Source organism: Rhinopithecus roxellana, chromosome 21 (genome assembly GCF_007565055.1).
Source record: "Rhinopithecus roxellana isolate Shanxi Qingling chromosome 21, ASM756505v1, whole genome shotgun sequence".
Lineage (NCBI taxonomy): Eukaryota > Metazoa > Chordata > Mammalia > Primates > Cercopithecidae > Rhinopithecus > Rhinopithecus roxellana.
The window spans coordinates 44,965,707-44,982,897 of record NC_044569.1 but is presented as its reverse complement, the minus strand read 5'-3'; the positions used below and the strand labels follow the sequence as shown (position 1 = coordinate 44,982,897).

At 37.6% G+C, this 17,191-nt stretch overlaps 1 protein-coding gene across 1 annotated transcript in view; it reads left to right on the top strand.

The window, feature by feature from the left end:
* Nucleotides 1-17,191, top strand: part of DCC (DCC netrin 1 receptor) — a 1,242,672-nt gene that overhangs the window by 424,758 nt on the left and 800,723 nt on the right. Inside the window, exon 2 of the mRNA XM_030926166.1 lies at nucleotides 215-535. Within this exon, the coding sequence (XP_030782026.1) occupies nucleotides 215-535 (321 nt within the window). The remainder of the gene's footprint in view (nucleotides 1-214; nucleotides 536-17,191) is intronic.

Sequence of the window (17,191 nt, the reverse complement as noted above, 5' to 3'; positions counted from 1 at the left end):
TTTGGAACCGATTGTTTTTTTAATTGTGGTTACCTCGACTGGGTACTTTTTTACTTATTTAACATAATATCCTTGATTTCAGTTTTTATTTATTTTTGGACATTTTTCAAAGCCCTCAGCTTTTGTGAAAAGCTTTGTAAAGAAAAGAAAGGGAATCTAAGCCTGAGATTTATTTGAATACATGAACATATTTCCCTGTGCTCTCTTGATCCAGGTTTTCAAATTAAAGCTTTCACAGCACTGCGCTTCCTCTCAGAACCTTCTGATGCCGTCACAATGCGGGGAGGAAATGTCCTCCTTGACTGCTCGGCAGAGTCTGACCGAGGAGTTCCAGTGATCAAGTGGAAGAAAGATGGCATCCATCTAGCCTTGGGAATGGACGAAAGGAAGCAGCAACTTTCAAATGGGTCTCTGTTGATACAAAACATACTTCATTCCAGACACCACAAGCCAGATGAGGGACTCTACCAATGTGAGGCATCTTTAGGAGATTCTGGCTCAATTATTAGTCGGACAGCAAAAGTTGCAGTAGCAGGTAAGTGAATTCTTCCTTCTCTTCCTCCTCCTCCTTCCTCTCTTCTTCTTATTCTTTTTTGGAGATAAGAAAATAATTTTTGTAGAAATAATGTATATTTTTTAAATGTTTTAAATTTTAAATTGACAAATAATTATATATTTTTATGAGGTCATGTTTTGATGTATGTATCCATCGTGGAGTGATTATATCAAGCTAATTAACATATCTGTCACCACATACTTACCTCTTTTCTGTGGTGAGAGCATTTTAAGTCTATTCTTTTAGCAATTGTGATGTATACTATGTTGTGCAATAGATATTAAAAGCTTATTTCTTCTCTCTAACTGAAACCTTGTGCCCTTTGAGAAACATCTTTCCATTCCTTACCACGCCCCATCTTCCCAAGCCATTGGTAACCATTCTGCTCTCTAGTTCTATGAGTCTGACTTTTTTAATAATAGATTCTACCTGTAAGTGAGATCATGCAGTATTTTTCTTTCAGTGCCTGGCATGTTTCCCTTAGCATAATATCCTCTAGGTTCATCTATGTTATCACAAATAACAGGATTTACTCTTTTTTTTTAAGGCTGAATAGTATTCCATTGTGTGTATGTATATATATATATCATACACACACACACACACACATATATATAATATTTTCTTTACCCATTCACCCATTCATGATTGATTCCATGTCTTGGCTCTTGTGAATAATGCTGCAATTAAGACGGAGTATAGATATCTCTTATACACCCTCATTTCAATTCCTTTGGATATATACTCATAAGTGGGATTGGTGTATCATATGGTAATTCTAATTCTAGTTTTTTGAGAAAGCTACACAACCATTTTTCGTAATGGCTGTCTAATTTACATTTTCACCAACAATGCACACTTTTAAGAAAAAGGAAAGATGAAAAAAGATTCATGTTTATTCTCTCATGGTTTTGATTGACCTTTCTCCTTAAATTAGCTTAGAAAACAGTCATAGGACCTCAACTGGCTGCATAATGTTATGAGATTTTTTTTTAACAAAACTTTCAAGTTGACTTACTGCTTATATCTAAGGGAGGACTTCTCATTAATAGAAAAATATTAGAAAAAATAATTTTCTAATCCTACTTTACAGCTTCATTAAATGCAAAACTTTTGCAGAGTCAATTTTTTCGTTTTTGGGCCTTAAGAAGAGTAAATTTTATTTTAATTATAGTGGCATGGCCTACTACGTATACATCTCAAGTGAGAAATAAAAATTGCTTCTAGTGCTTCCAAATTTCTTAATGCTTGGTAACATGTTGGCTCAACAGCTGAGTAATAAGATGAACAGTTTTTGTTTTCACCTGGATACACTGAAGTCATGTAGACCCTGAAAAAATGGTACTGACCGTTCTGGAATCCATGATATTGCCATTTCTGCCCCACTCTTCTGTTTAGAAGGCAGCTCATAATTATTTCTGTTGGCCCCTGAAAAGTTAGACCTGCAAAGAGAAGAATCAGTTTTTTGACTTGTTACTATAATGATTTCACCAAAACCTGGTGTTTTTTTTTTTTTTTTTTTTTTTTTTTTTTTTAACTTTTGTATTGACTATAAAGCAAGGCAAGCAGATCCAACTTGAAATAAATTTAAGTTATGAATGGGTAAGCAGATTTGAAGGGCTGCTTTCAACGTAATCTTTAGTTCTCAGTAAAAACAAAATTGAATCATATGCTGTTTAGTCACTTGTGGTGGGCTTTCTTTTCCAGGCCCTACTTAGTCTAGTCTCATCTTGGAAGACTGATCAGAATGATAACTCATTTTCATCAATAACAGGACAGTTGGGCAGAACTACCACTCCCTCATGCACTCTCCTAGTGAGGGTTTGAGAAAGTTGAATCTGAAAGAGGTGATTTTGTCAGGCGGTGTGTAAAGAATTACATCTCATAGATATGCGGTTAATCCCCAAATCTAGCTTAAAACTACTCTTCTGTAGCTTCTTTTCTCTACTAAGAGCTCTGCAGACTAAATGTTTTGTCTCCCTAAAATGTGTATATTGAAATTCTAACCCCCAATGTGATCGTATTGGGAGGTGGAGACTTTGGGAGACAATTAGATCATGAGGGTGGAGTCCTCATGAATGTGATTAGTGCCCTTATAAAAGGAACCACAGAATACCTCTGCTCCTTTCACCGTGTAAGGATGCAATGAGACGTCTGTAATCTGCAACCCAGAAGAGGACCCTCATCAGAAACCAATCATGCTGGCACCCTGATCTCAGGTTTCCAGCCTCCAGAACTTTGAAAAATCAATGTCTGTTGTTTACAGGCTACCCAGACCATGATACTTTGTGAAAGCCACCCAAACTGATGAAGGCAAAGTTTTCCATAGTCAGTTAAGCCAGATTTTACCTAGAGGTAGACTGGCTAGCCATTCTGCTTTTCTTTGGACTGACCTGGTTTTTGCACTTGAAACTCCCGTATCCTGGGAAGTCACCTGAGTGCCAGGCAAAACCAGGACAGTGGGTCACTCTACTTCGAGGTGTCCCTGGTCTGCTTTAGCAATGACAGACTGAGGTGCAGATGCAGAAAACCCCCTCTACTCAGCAGACAGGCCAGGTGACATCCTGATCATGAAAATCAAGGCTATAAAGTAACTGGAACCTTGGAGTGATGGATGTCTGAAATTTGATTGATGAGCATAAAATGTAGAGAACTGAATGTTAATGTTAATTGTGATTGATTAGGAGTAACAAGTGGAATAAATGCTGCAGATATGGCAAAAGCAGCTTTCTCAGAATACTCCAAATAAAGTGAAAAGGGGACAGTTTGACTTTCAGTCACTAGGGAATTTCTGCCCTCATAAATCCCACCCATCAGTTGTCCACAAGGCGAAAGAAGGTCTACTGATCTGAATGAAGCAGGCTAGTATTTGATGCCTTATTACAAAGGGCAGCTGCCTATGCACTGTTAATGAAAATGGCCTTTCGTTAACTGCATTCATGTTACGTTGCAGTTTCAGTCTTCATGCACTCTATATTCACATTCACATGTTCTGTCTTTCAGTAGTGAAATGAAGAACAATTCCTTCACTGTGAGATATTAATATACAGTGGCTTGATCTTTAGTATTCTGTACAAGGATAGGTGCATGGATTCAGTCACTGAGTTACAATCTCATATTAGATTGTATCATTTCAAGGCAATAAGGCTGTTCACAGCATTTTAAACCATGCTGTTTGGCAACACAGAATACATCAATGTTATGTCTGCTGAGGTTAAGATTGCCAAACCACTAGAATTCACAAGGGGCATATATCTTCCTAGTAATAAAGACCATGGACCTGATTTAATCTCATTTTTAAAGCATTAGCAGTCAATAAACCAGTCACTACTAAATGGTAACAGTAGGCTTTGCTTGGGTAAAACAACAACAAAAAAAAAGTTTTATACTCTCAGGTGCTGTATAGAGCCCTTATTAAATAATGTCCCTCTTCCATTTTTGCTTTCTCAAAGTGTCTTTTGATAAAAAGAAGTGTAGCAAATGAAATCTGTCTTTAATCAGTCAGCATATTTTACACAATGATCTTGCCATGCACCATTCATCCTATTTTCTAGGAGCTTCTCAAGTGCTCTTTAAGACTTGAGTGCACACTTGGCTGGAGAGGGAAGGAGAGTAGGAAAGATAAATGAAGAATTATCATTCCATCCAGCATTTTGTTAAAAATTGCAATGTAACAGGCTACTGACTATCAGTATTTCTACTCATTTTGAGTTCTATTAGTAAAGAATGCCTGGGCTATTAAATCTCCATTTGAAAGCAACTTCATCATACTGACTGAAGTTTGGGAATTTTATTTTTATCCAATTAGCTCTAATCTAAAATGCTGCAGTGTTTCTGTGCCATGTATACTTCTATTTAGTCCTCTAGATTGAGAACAGTTGAAGAAGGGAAGCAGCACTGAACTTATCTATGAAGCTTTCCTACCATCCCCTCCGCTGTGTGTCTAGCAAAGTATGTCATGTTAATAGGGGACATTTGCCTTACCAATGAAGACATGGGGCTTTATGCCATATAAAGAGAACTTTCTACTATTGCCATCCTCCTGTCTACCTCTCCTTCTCTTGTCTCCCTTCTATTCCTCCTCCTGCTTCACTGGATTTCTGCAGATTAAACTCACCCATATATATGCATATATAAACATACTCTTGATAAACTGAGTTGGAATAATTTGCTTTATGTATCAATAGTCTACAAATTAATTAACTATTGAAAACTTTGTGATTAGAAAATTGACTGTTTGGAAATATTCAAGTGCCACTTAAAAAGGAAAAAGCATGAGCATTTTTTTCATTCCTTCCCTAACCCTTACCATAAGAATGAACTTGCATCTGGCCAAGCACATCCTCCCTACCCTAGATGTTCCCAGCTATCTGAGCCTCTGGATTTTCTTCTGTTCAGCAGACATAATAATAATAAATTACCTCCCAAGGCTATGGTAATTTTCAAACAACATGTAGGATGTAAAGCTCTAGTGCAGAGTAGATTCTTATTCAATGACAGCCGTAGTATAAATAGACCTAACAATGATTATTATTGCATTATTTTAATAATTATTATTAGGAATGAACAATTTTCGATATTCCCATGTAATGATGCAAAATATGTTTTTTCAGGACGATGAAAAATAGGCAACAAATCCTGAGTCATACATATTGTAATCTTGGATCAGATGTCTGCCTTTGCAATCTGTGAACACAAACTGGCAAGCCTGAATTGAGTTTTCAAAAAGTTAAATCTATGGAGATATTTTGGCAAGCGGTGACCAAATCCCTCAGAATAAAAGATTCATTTTTGACCGGTGGATCTACTATTATGTTAATGTAATCAATACAGTTTGTATTGACCAGAGCAGGCATTTGAGATTGAGCAACCTTGCAATCATTTCAGAAACAGGTGCAGGGCACTGCTCTCTACATTTTTAAATGACTTTCCAACTGAAAAAGATTCACTGAAGCTGGTTCATGGGAGTTCACTTGGTCTCGACTTGGAGTTTAACACAACTGGTACCCTCCTGGGATGAGGGATTAATTCCAATATGTAAGAAGACTAGATAACAACAGATTTCCTATGAATAAGCATAAACATCCCATTTTATTTTGTTTTTTAATATAACCATGACCACCTGTCCACCCATCCCCACACCTACCCGCCCACACAACTCCTTGTCCACTGACTTGCCCTGCACGCTCTGAGGAGCACAGTTGGAGCCTAACTGGTACTTCTGTTTGCATTTATACTTGTGGGGATGGCGCAGGACAGGCTCCTTCAAGGGTAAAGCAATGCTGACTGCTGGGTACATTATAGTGTATTTGTGTCCAGGTAGATTTGTCTTTGTTAATTTTTGAACATTTATATCTTAGTATTAAAACTACTGACTTGCTTTTTATAGCAGTTTCTGTTTCAGAAAGTGAATCTGTATACAGTACCTGGTAATGCTCAGAAACAGTCTGTGAGATAGGTACCCAAATTAACAGGTTAAGAACTTACTGGAAAAAGCTAAGAGCTCTATGGCCAGATACTGGGACTTAGTCTAAATCCAGATGCACACTTATTCCCTTATCACTTTGCTTCTCAATCTAAGGACTGTATTTCAGAACTCTGTAAACAATTTCTTATGCAATCAGTCATTTATTTTTAATCAATGAAATTCTTCACAATACAAATTTAAAAAAATAACAATAATGGTAATAATGATAATAATAATGAAAATCGATTTATCCATTTAGTGCCTTGAAAATGTCAACCCCTTGTGGGAAACACTATGATTTAGATGTTTTCTTCTAAGATGAGAAGATTTTGCTATCATAGCTATACATTCAATAGTGACACATGACAAATCTGTGTCAGAAAAACAGACAGCATATAATTTTTAAAATAAGCTCATAAATAATGATCTTCTAGGAACACAATTTGGTAATCTTTTATCTTTCTATGTGGTTTTACAATTCAGCCCAAGTTTGCATATTTTTTTCCTGCTTCTTAAAAATCAAGAAAATAAAAGGCCAACTAAATTGCATTTACTTGAGTTGTTATTTCATTCAGGGACATATTTTTTCTTTCCTATTACAATAGATGTTCAAGATGCAAACTGTCACACTCTGCTTTTAAATAACACCAGCATTATAATTAAAATTCCCCTGTGTTTTAAAAAAGTAATTAGTTACTTGAGGAGTTGTTTCAGTGAATTCTCTTCTGGAGTGCCTCCCGTTTAAATGAGTTATGAAATAATTAGTGAAAGTATATTATGGTTAGAGAAGCTAGAATGAAGCATTTTGTGAAATGATAACCTGACCTTTATGTTCTTACTTAAAATAAGCTGAAATAAACCTTAACTGAAGAGAAGGAAGAATAAACCACATTGCCTCAGGTCACTCAAATGTTATATAAAGGAAACAGCAAGAAAAATGTTCATATTCCTTCTCTCTACAGGAGCAAATATAAGAATTTTGCCTAGAAGGTCAACTTCATCCTGTGCAGCAGTTTGGAAAATGTATCCCAGGGCCCTTGAATATGCTCAGAATTCTATTTGGGAAGGTTCAGTTACAGCGCAGAGCTTTCCATTTTACATTTATAGAGATATTGTTTATTTTCAAATGATAAGCAGAAAATTAAATTGCTCTGACTCCATAATTCTTAATGACTTCATGAGCTTCATTTAGCTAAATGTTCCTATTGTTTTGTAGTTAAAGCATGAGAGAAAGAAAAAATAAGAAGTAAATGTGGTCTTATAAGTAACTGCTGTATATTTCCTAATCTTATCATTTTTCTTTAATTTTATTGCTAAATCAAACTGAGATACGGTCATCACCAATATTTCCCCAATGCCTATTCCATCACACAGCCCACACACTCTCAACTTAAATAATTGCATTTTAAAGAGTAGGGTTTTAGTTGCCTTCTTCCTAAGTCAATTAACTTTTCAATAAAATTAAAATAGAAATAGATTCCTGAAAAACATGCAGAGGGAAAAGACATCTCCATTATAAAACTTACAACAGAGAACTTGACAAGGCTTTTGATAGTAGAAACATCAACACAATAACCTAAAAAAATTCCAACCTTTCATTTCCTTTTTTCGTTATGAATTCTAATTCATGTGACAATAGAAATAGCTAATTATTCATTCTAAATTTCATCAGTATCTTAAGAGCTCTGTTCTTTTATTCAACTCTTAAGCTATCTACAGTTTGATTTTTGCTGGTACTGTAATGAAAATGCACAAGAAACATCTAACACAACTCAGTAACCAAAAACTCTTTTGAATTTTAGAAAACGTTTTTGGAATATAAAAATTCAAATTTCTTGAAAAATGTCAAGATAAAAAAGATTCAAATCATAGTAATGTGAAAGAAAATAATGTAATATCTTTTCCTTTATATCACAAAGAAAATATATTACACTATGAATCTTGCTAATCTGTTTAACAAAACACAGATTTACAAGAAAAAAGCATAACAAATGTATTTAAACAAAGTTATACACAAGTAACTTGCAGAAATGAAGACCCAATGACCTAGGGAAAGCTTTATATTTTTATGCTAAGTCTTATAAGAGAAGTGGAGAATTGTGGAAAAACATGATTGGACAGAGAGCATAGACAAATGGAAATAAACTGGGGGAAACCGAGTAAGGTCTGGTTATTCAAATAACTGTCTGTATGTCTGTAGGATATTCCTTCCTGTATTAGTGTGTTCTCACACTGCTATAAAGAACTGTCCAAGACTGGGTAGTTTATAAAGGAAAGAGGTTTAATTGATTCACAGTTCTGCAGGGCAGAGAAGCCTCAGGAAACTTACAATCATGGTGGAAAGGGAAACAAACATGTCCTTCTTCACATGACAGCAGGAAGGAGAAGAATGAGATAAGTGCGGAGTGAAGAGGGGGAAAGCCACTCACAAAACCATCAGATCTCATGAGAAGTTAGTATCATGGAACGGCATGGGGGAACGACCCCCATGGTTCAATCACCTCCCATGAGGTCCCTCCCACAACACGTGGGGATTACAATTTGGGTTATAATTCAAGATGAGATTTGGATGGGGACACAGAACCAGACCATATCACTTCCCCTGGCTATGGGGCAGGACTCCTGCCACATGAGGGTTTCTGTTATGGACAGCTCTCACACAGAAAGGTGGGAGATAGTCAGAGAGTGACCTCCAAACCACCACATTTTGGTGTAGCGTGTCCTGCACCCCATCATTAAGTAGAATAATTGTAGCATTACATTAGATAGCACAGTTGTACAATTCTGATGAGATAATGATGGATAATAACTTTAAGAACTTATTTCTGGTACTGATGTTTTTCCTATTATATTTTTATGTGTATGGTAAAATATATTATTTAAACCCAATAATTGTATACAAAAATATTTGAGTTAAGATATTAATATTAGATACAAAGTTTTTCTACAAAGTAAACAGAGACATTATAACCTAGAATGTGTCCTGGAAGCCGAGTAAATTAATTAGAGGAAATCATGGAAAATCTCAGTGTATGGTACCTCAACCTTCTTAAACTTGTACTGTCATAAGCAGTATATATAGATGAAAGTAATGAATGCAGTTAGTAAACACAATTACTTATCTCCCTGTAAAAAGTTATTGTTAACAGTCTTTATATTTAAAATACATATCTATATACTCTATAATAAGCAGCCTAATACATTGGTCATTGTGTTAGTCAGTTTTCATACTGCTGATAAAGACATACCACAGACTGGGAAGAAAAAGAAGTTTAATACAGTTCTACATCACTGGGGAGGCCTCACAATCATGGCAGAAGGAGAAGCAAGTCACATCTTACACAGATGGTGTCAGGCAAAGACAGAGCTTATGCAGGGTAACTCCCCTTTTTAAAACCATCAGATCTTGTAAGAGTTATTCACTATCATGAGAACAGTATGGGAAAGACCTGCCTTCATGATTCAATTACCTCCCACAGGGTCCTTCCCACAACACATGGGAATTCAAGATGAGATTTGGGTTAGGACACAGTCAAATCATATCAGTCATTACACATATCACTGCTAAATTTGCCTATTATTTGGCAGACGTAAGAGTTAGAATAAATCAGAAAGAGCCATTGGGATTCATGAAGGAGCGACATATTTTTGACCTAACAAATAAGTTGTTTTGGACCTTGAATCACGAAGTTAACATAAAACAATAATAATAAAACAACAATGATAAATATTTTTGATAGAGATTCAATAACCAGAGTAGGTCCCAAATTTCCAAATTTATCTCTTCATTCTATGTTATACTGGGAATGAACAAACACACACACACGTGCACACACACACACACCTGTAACTCTTAGTGCTCTAGCCTAGAGTTCTTTGGAAGTTTCCTGTTAAAAGACAGAGCCTTAGCCTCAAAGGTCAAAGCACTTCCGTTGAAAAGTCTTGTTTGAAAAATTCCCACAGCAACTGAGGAGCAGCTCTTAGGTACACAGAATTTATCACAGGTTCTCAACTAGCACTTATTGTGAAATGTAACTCAGGTATCTCTAATTGGACCAGATGGAGCTATGGGGTTCTAATTTCTGGAGCGGAGTTAAGCCTCAAAGTTTGTTTTCTCAGAGTAGCATGTCTACCTTCAGAATCCCAATGAGCATGTGTCAGAGAAAAGTTACATTTAAATAGTTTGATAGGCTGGACATGGTGGCTCATGCCTGTAATCCCAACATTTGGGAGGCTGAGGTGGCAGGATTGCTTGAGCTCAGGAATTCAAGATCAGCGTGGGCAACATAGTGAGACCCCTGTCTCTATAAAAAAGTAAAAAATTACCTGGCTGTGGTGGTGCATGCCTATAGTCCCAGCTACTTGGGAGGCTGAGGCAGAAGGATCACTTGAGCCTAGGAGGTCAAGGCTGCTATAAGCTGTGAGTGTGCTACTGCACTGCAGCCTGAGTGACAGAGTGAGACCCTATCTCAAAAAAAAAAAAAAAATGTTTTTTTAAACAAAAATTAAAAAAAATACTTTGATAGGTCTCAGTATATCTGGGGCTGGGAGTGGCGGCTCATGCCTGTAATCCCAACACTTTGGGAGGCTGAAGCAGGAGGATCACTTAAAGACAGGAGTTTGAGACCAGTCTGAGCAACATAGCAAGGTCCTGTCTCTACATAAGATTTAAAAATTAGCCAGGTATGGTAGTACATGCCTGCAGTCCTAGCTACTTAGGAGGTTGAAGTGGGAGGTTGCTTGAGCCCAGGAGTTCGAGGCTGCAATGATTTATGATTGCACCACTACACTCCAGCCTGAGCAACACAGTGAGATCACAACTTTAAAAAAAGATAGTTATATATGTGGGATATAGTTTGTGTGAGAGGATCTGTATTCTATCGCATCTGCATATTTCCCATGATGATCTCTAAAGGAATGAATGTACACTATTTATATCCGCTATTTATATTAACTCAGGTTACCAAGGGTTATTTAGAGATAAACACAGTACACAGACACATTCACACACCTTTCCATTTAGATGGCTCTTCCTAGATCAGCCTCTGTGTCTTCAGTCTACTGATGAACACCACGGTCATAAAATCTTGTTGATTTATAATCCGTGTTCTTTTTATACACATTTTTAAAAGCTGCTTTAAAAAATCAGTTTCATTGTAACCCTGCGGCTTTACCACCCTTAAAACAGGCTGCTCATCAGGTTCATTTACTAAGATTTTACCTGGAACACTTCACCAACTAGAAGCCTATTTAAGAAAGTGTGTTAAAGATTAATAAACCCTATATAGCTTCAACATTAAATTTCAGTGCTGGTTGGTTTTATTGAATTGGATTTTTGTGGTCCCTTTTGCAAAGGAATTCATCTCCAAAGGCTGAAACATGACATAAAACATAATTAGCATTTCTTTGACGCAGAAGGCACAAGTTCCAGGAGCATCCTTTGGGTCCCATAGTGCATTGGGCATTCCATGAGCCAAACTTGTGGCTATTTTTCTAAATTTCTTTCCAGTTATGTCCCAGTCCAGGAGTGGCCAGGTTTGGAATATGTAATTGCAGATAAAATAAATGTTCTCTTCCACCTCAGTATACACATTGTGAGTATCTGGGATTTGTTTATTTGTTTTTATTGGGAAATAGTTTATATACCATAACATTTACTCTTTAAAAGTATATAATCCAGTCACTATTAGAATATTCATAAAATTGTGCAACCATCACCACCAGCTAATTCCATAGCATTTTCATCACTCCTATTTCCCCTTCTCCCCCTGCTCTGGAAAACACTTACCTACTTTCTGTCTTTGCTATTTAACATAAATGAGATTATCTGATTATCCTTCGGCTTGTTTTTTCACTTAATGATATATCTTGGACATCTTTCTATATTTGTTCTTACAGATCAATCTCATGCTTTTTAATTCCTGCACAATATTTCACGATTTATGATTCATATATTGAAAGCTATTCTATTTGTTTCCAAATTTTTGCTTTTGCTAGTAATACATGAATGAATATTCTTGTATTTAGTAAATGTTCTTCTGTACATACCTTTGACAAGTCTTCTTCTTACCTAGTGATGTAATCACTTAATCAAAGGGTATGAACATTTTGATAGAAACTGGTATATTCAAGAGCATTTTATTAGCCTGGACCTAAACATTGTAAGCCAGGATTCGTTTTACTGCTGTTGACTGAGCAAATAGAGCTGGCTTCTTCTTAACTTATAAATATCATTGAAGCCTACTTTCTACTCTGATAAGAGTAGTGATGAGTTGACACTGTTAATGAACAGCCATAAGCATTTGCCAGAGAGAACCTTATACATGGAAACCTGGAGGAATGCATCTCATCCATGTCCTGGGTTTTTGACTATGGTTTGGACATTCATGCCCTCCAAACCACATGTTGAAATTTGATCCACATGTTGAAGGTGGGGCCTAATGGGAGGTGTTTGTGTTATGACAGTGGATTTCTGTCATAATAAATGAGCTCTTGCTTTATTAGTTCCCAGGAGAGCTGGTTGTTAAGAAGAGCCTGGTGTCTCCTCCCTCTCCCTCCTGCTTCCTCTGTTATCATGTGATCTCTGTATATGCTGGCTTCCCTTCACCTTCTGCCACAAATGGAAGCAGCTTGAGACCCTTATCAGAAGTAGATGTTGGCACCATGTTTCTTTCACAGCTTTCAAAACCGTAAGCCAAATGAACGTTTTTTTCTTTATAAGTTATCCAACCTCAGATATTGCTTTATAGTAATACAAATAGTCTAAGACAATTCTCCATATATGGATTTGTGTCTCTTCTGCTGTCCGTAAAAAGAAGTTTCTAGTAGATATCACTCCATGAACTATCCTGGGATTCCTCTCGGGTCCAAAATAAAAACGTTTCAGGCTCTGTATATAATGTCAGATGCCATTGAGTTACATCAGCATACCATAGAAGAATGATAACTCTTTCCAGTGGCCTAAATGTCTTTTAGGATCTTAGTCCTGCCTGTACCTGTAGCCTTTTTTTTTTTTTTTTTTTTTTTTAATTTTTTTTAATTTTTTTATTTTTCTGAGTTGAAGTCTTGCTCATGTTGTCCAGGCTGGAGTGCAGTGGTGTGATCTCAGCTCACTGCAACCTCTGCCTCCTGGGTTCAAACCAAGCGATTCTCCTGCCTCGGCCACCCGAGTAGCTAGGATTACAGGCATGTGCTACGATGCCTGGCTAATTTTTTTTTTTTTTTTTTTTTTTTTTTTTTGTATTTTTAGTAGAGACTAAAAGGGTCACCACATTGGCCAGGCTGGTTTTGAACTCCTGACCTCAAGTGATCCTCCTGCCTTGGTGTCCCAAAGTGCTAGGATTACAGGCATAAGCCACTGTACCCAGACTCTAGCTTCATTTGTAACCAAATCCATACTCATTTCTTCATGTTTTACAGCAGTTTGATAAACGTGCATTCTGGTGCCATGGCTTTGTACCCTTTATTCTATATGCCTTATTCTCTCATACATCATGCTAGCTCTTGCCTTTTTTTCCCTCAGACTCAGTTCTTGCAACCCACCTTCAGGAACCTTTAATTGGCCCCCTAGACTAGGTGAGGCTCCATCTTCTTTGTGCCCACCATAATCTATCCTTCCCTCTGTCATTGCATGGAGCATATTACACTGTATCCTTACAAGACTCCTAGACAAACACGACTCCTCCCCTGGCCAAAGATCTCATAAAGACACAGACCGTGTTACATTTGTCTTAGCTTCCCTAGGCAGTGAGACTCCACAGAACCTTGTTAGTTATGTGGGTTAACACCGTGGTTAGGGGCACAGGCTTCAGAGCCAGTCAGCCTCAGAATCTATCTCTTGGTCATTCACTAGTTCTGTAAACTTGGGACAACTGTGGAAATATTCTGGGCCTAGTTTTTTCATGTATTAAATACAGCTATGAGATAGTGTCTACCTTCTAAGGTTATTGTGAAGATTACCAAATAATACTCAACAGAGGACCTAAAACATAGTGAAGCAGGACATTTCCCTGACCCCTTCATGGGACTTGCAACAGGGATGCTTGCTTTACTCAGCCCACCGCTCTCAACTCCTTGTGGAGGGAGCGCACAAGTGAACAAGTCAGGAACGGAAGAGCACAAGGGCTGGAACCAGCCGGCCACTGGGGTGCCAGCAGGATCAAACTCCAATCACTCAGACCTGCTGCACACCCTTCACAGGAGGGAGAGCACAAGCAAGCAGGTACAGGAGCCAGAGCAAACACTTTTGGGTGCCAGCAGGACCGAACTCTGTGCAGGCCCCATGGCAGCATCCAGGTGGGGTGCCTGCGATTCCCGAAGCCCCAGAGGGCATGTTACAGTGCTTTTAGCTCTGCCATCTGCAGACAGCTTAAGTGTTAACAGCTCAGTGGGCCCATGGCTACCCTCTGCCAACAAGGGCAAAGAGCCAGTGTGACAGCCTTCTGTAGCCACACTCATGGCTCCCAAACTCTTGTCCAGCATCCAGGAAAAAAGAGGTTGCGTGAATGAATTGAAGGATGGTAAATGTGGGGGATTTTATTGCCGATGAAAGTGGCTCTCAGTGGGAAGAGAAGCTGAAAAGGGTACAGTGTGGGGGAAGGGTAGGAATCTTCCCTTGAAGTCTGGCTGTCTCTGGCTGGATTCTTTTTTGAAGTTATGCCATCAAGCTGTTCCTCTGAAGTCAAGCCACTTCTCTCCAATCATCCTGCTGCTTCTCCCCTCTACTGGCTGAGTCTGGGGTCTTCATAGGCACACGATGAGACAGGGTGGGGCCATGAGTGGTTTAGGAAAAGGCAACATTTGAGCAGGAAAACAGGGATGTAAGTTCCCATTTTAGGTGGTGATTTCAGGCTTTTCAGCTTGAGGGTGAGATTTTTTCAGGGACCCTCCCTTTTCTGCCTAGAATTTCTCTGTTCCCTGTCCCCATCAATAGTAAAAGCTCAGTAAGTGAGGCTTTATGAAAAACAGAAAATCAGGGTAGTATTAAAGATTCCCTAGGTACCTTACAGCAAATAGGAAGGGAGAAGCCCCATGAAGAAGCCTTTTGCTATGTGGGGACACATATTCCGTGTCTTTGCTGCTCTATGAGTGTTGGCCTGTTTCCCATGCAGAGGTTTCTTCTTCCCCATCTAGGTGGACTCTATGCAAACGTATGAGATGATATTTGTCTTTTTAAAGTTCTTAGCACCAATATTGTAAGATCAATACTTCTGCCTGAAGTAAACAGGATCAATAAAGTAATGACTGGGCTAGAAAATAGTTGGATAATACTCAGGGTTCATGATTTTAATATTTGATGATATTGAAACACATCTCCTTAACCTCACTTAGCAAAAGTCAGAAGTAAAGTTTGTCATGGCTTTGAAGAACTTTCTATGGGTTGGCAAACCTTGGGAGAATTTCATTATATTCTGGGACTTGAATTAACAATTATGTTTTCATACAAATCTTCTTTATTTATAACTGGCTTAGAAAATTATGTCTCATTTTATGCTTGTTGGTTTCTTGTGTTCAAAAACTGCAAGCAGTTACTCTATTTTGCCCAAAGGTCTAAATTTGTTTCTTCCAACACTAAGCCATTTTTCCCAAGTCTTATTTTTCCCTTGAATTTGTGTAAATACCTGTAGTACAAATGTTTCACTTTAAAAAAGGGCTTTTTAAAAGCCATTTTTCTAGGAAATATTTTAATAATCAGCATTATTTATGTTGCCTGTGTAGTTATGTAAATAATTTCAGCCTTTCCTCCACAAAACTCTTATAACTTAACATGCCTTCAGAAAATGTGAATAAGATTACCAGATAATGCCTCCCCAATAAGCATGTCAGTACTTTGGAAGGAAAATGTGAATGCTGAGTTGAGAATGTGTGTTAGGCACAATGACAATAACAAGGAGGTTTACAAGTGAAATAGCGTTACAATTGGCACCTCAGTTTGGAGGAGGAAAGCAATTTGGTGAAGTGAAAGATGTTAAATGTTTTAATTTTCTTCCATGCCAGTAAAATCTTGTAAAACAAGGTGACATACTAAATTTTCTATACCACAGTCGCTCCAAGAGCCTGTCAGCATTTTCATTATAAACTCTATTTTCAGAGCTTTATAACTCAGCTTTAAGAATTCACTCTGGCTTGACATTTAGAGTGTAAGGTCTTACCTGGGGAACATGTGTTTCACATGTTTTAAAAATTATGAGTTTATCCATTTTTCAGTTTATAATGAGTAACCTTTTCACACTTTTTCACTTGTCTGCTGTGCCTCAGAAATTGGAGGGAGAAGGCTTACATATGGTAGATCGCCAATGGGGGAAGAATCTACAGATGAGGTCAACACAGGTCAGGGCTGCTGATTTTCATTACTGAAACTCACAAAGAGTTTCGGTAGAAAGCAAAGAGCTCTGCTATGCTGCCCTCAACATTTCAGACTAGAGTTTGTGCTATCCGAGGAGTATACTATACCACGACAAGACCCTGATGGATTGCAGAATTCTTAGTCCCCAGTCTGCTTATTTCAATATTTGTATTATATTGTGGCTGGCATAAGACCCTTTTCTAAAGCGTCACAACATTCACTCTAATCTTGCTTGTTTGTTGTTAAGCCTTCTTTGCATGTGTTTCTGTGTGTGTGTGTGTGTGCATGTGTGTGTGTGTGCGTGTGTGTGTGTGTGTGCATGTGGTTTATTTTCCAACTTTCTATCATTATTTAGCATAGGGAGGTTTTCAGTCAATATTATTCATTAATACAGCTACCCTCTTTACACCTTGAATATCTACAGTTAAATCTCCTGAAGAATTAGTTTTTAGAAAGTTAGAATCAGAAAAGAGTGAGGGAGAAATAAACAAGGAAGCAACAGAAGAGAAAAATATCTGTGGCCATTTGGTATCAGACCTTAACATGTCTTGAGGACTGAGTAACTACTATGGCTTCCCAAAAGGATCATATATGGGTTATCTAGGAAAAAAATGGAATTCCCTCAATAAAAGGTATGGTAGCAAGTCTTCAGTTGTAGGTTATTTCAAGAGAATCCTAGAAAATCATCACTTCCTGGTATGTATTGAGAATTATTTCACTCCCACCTAATTGCAGTGTATTTTTACATGGCTGAAAAATTATCTTCCAAAGTGGATGTACCATTTTGCATTTCCACTAGCAATTAATGACAGTTTGCTGCTCC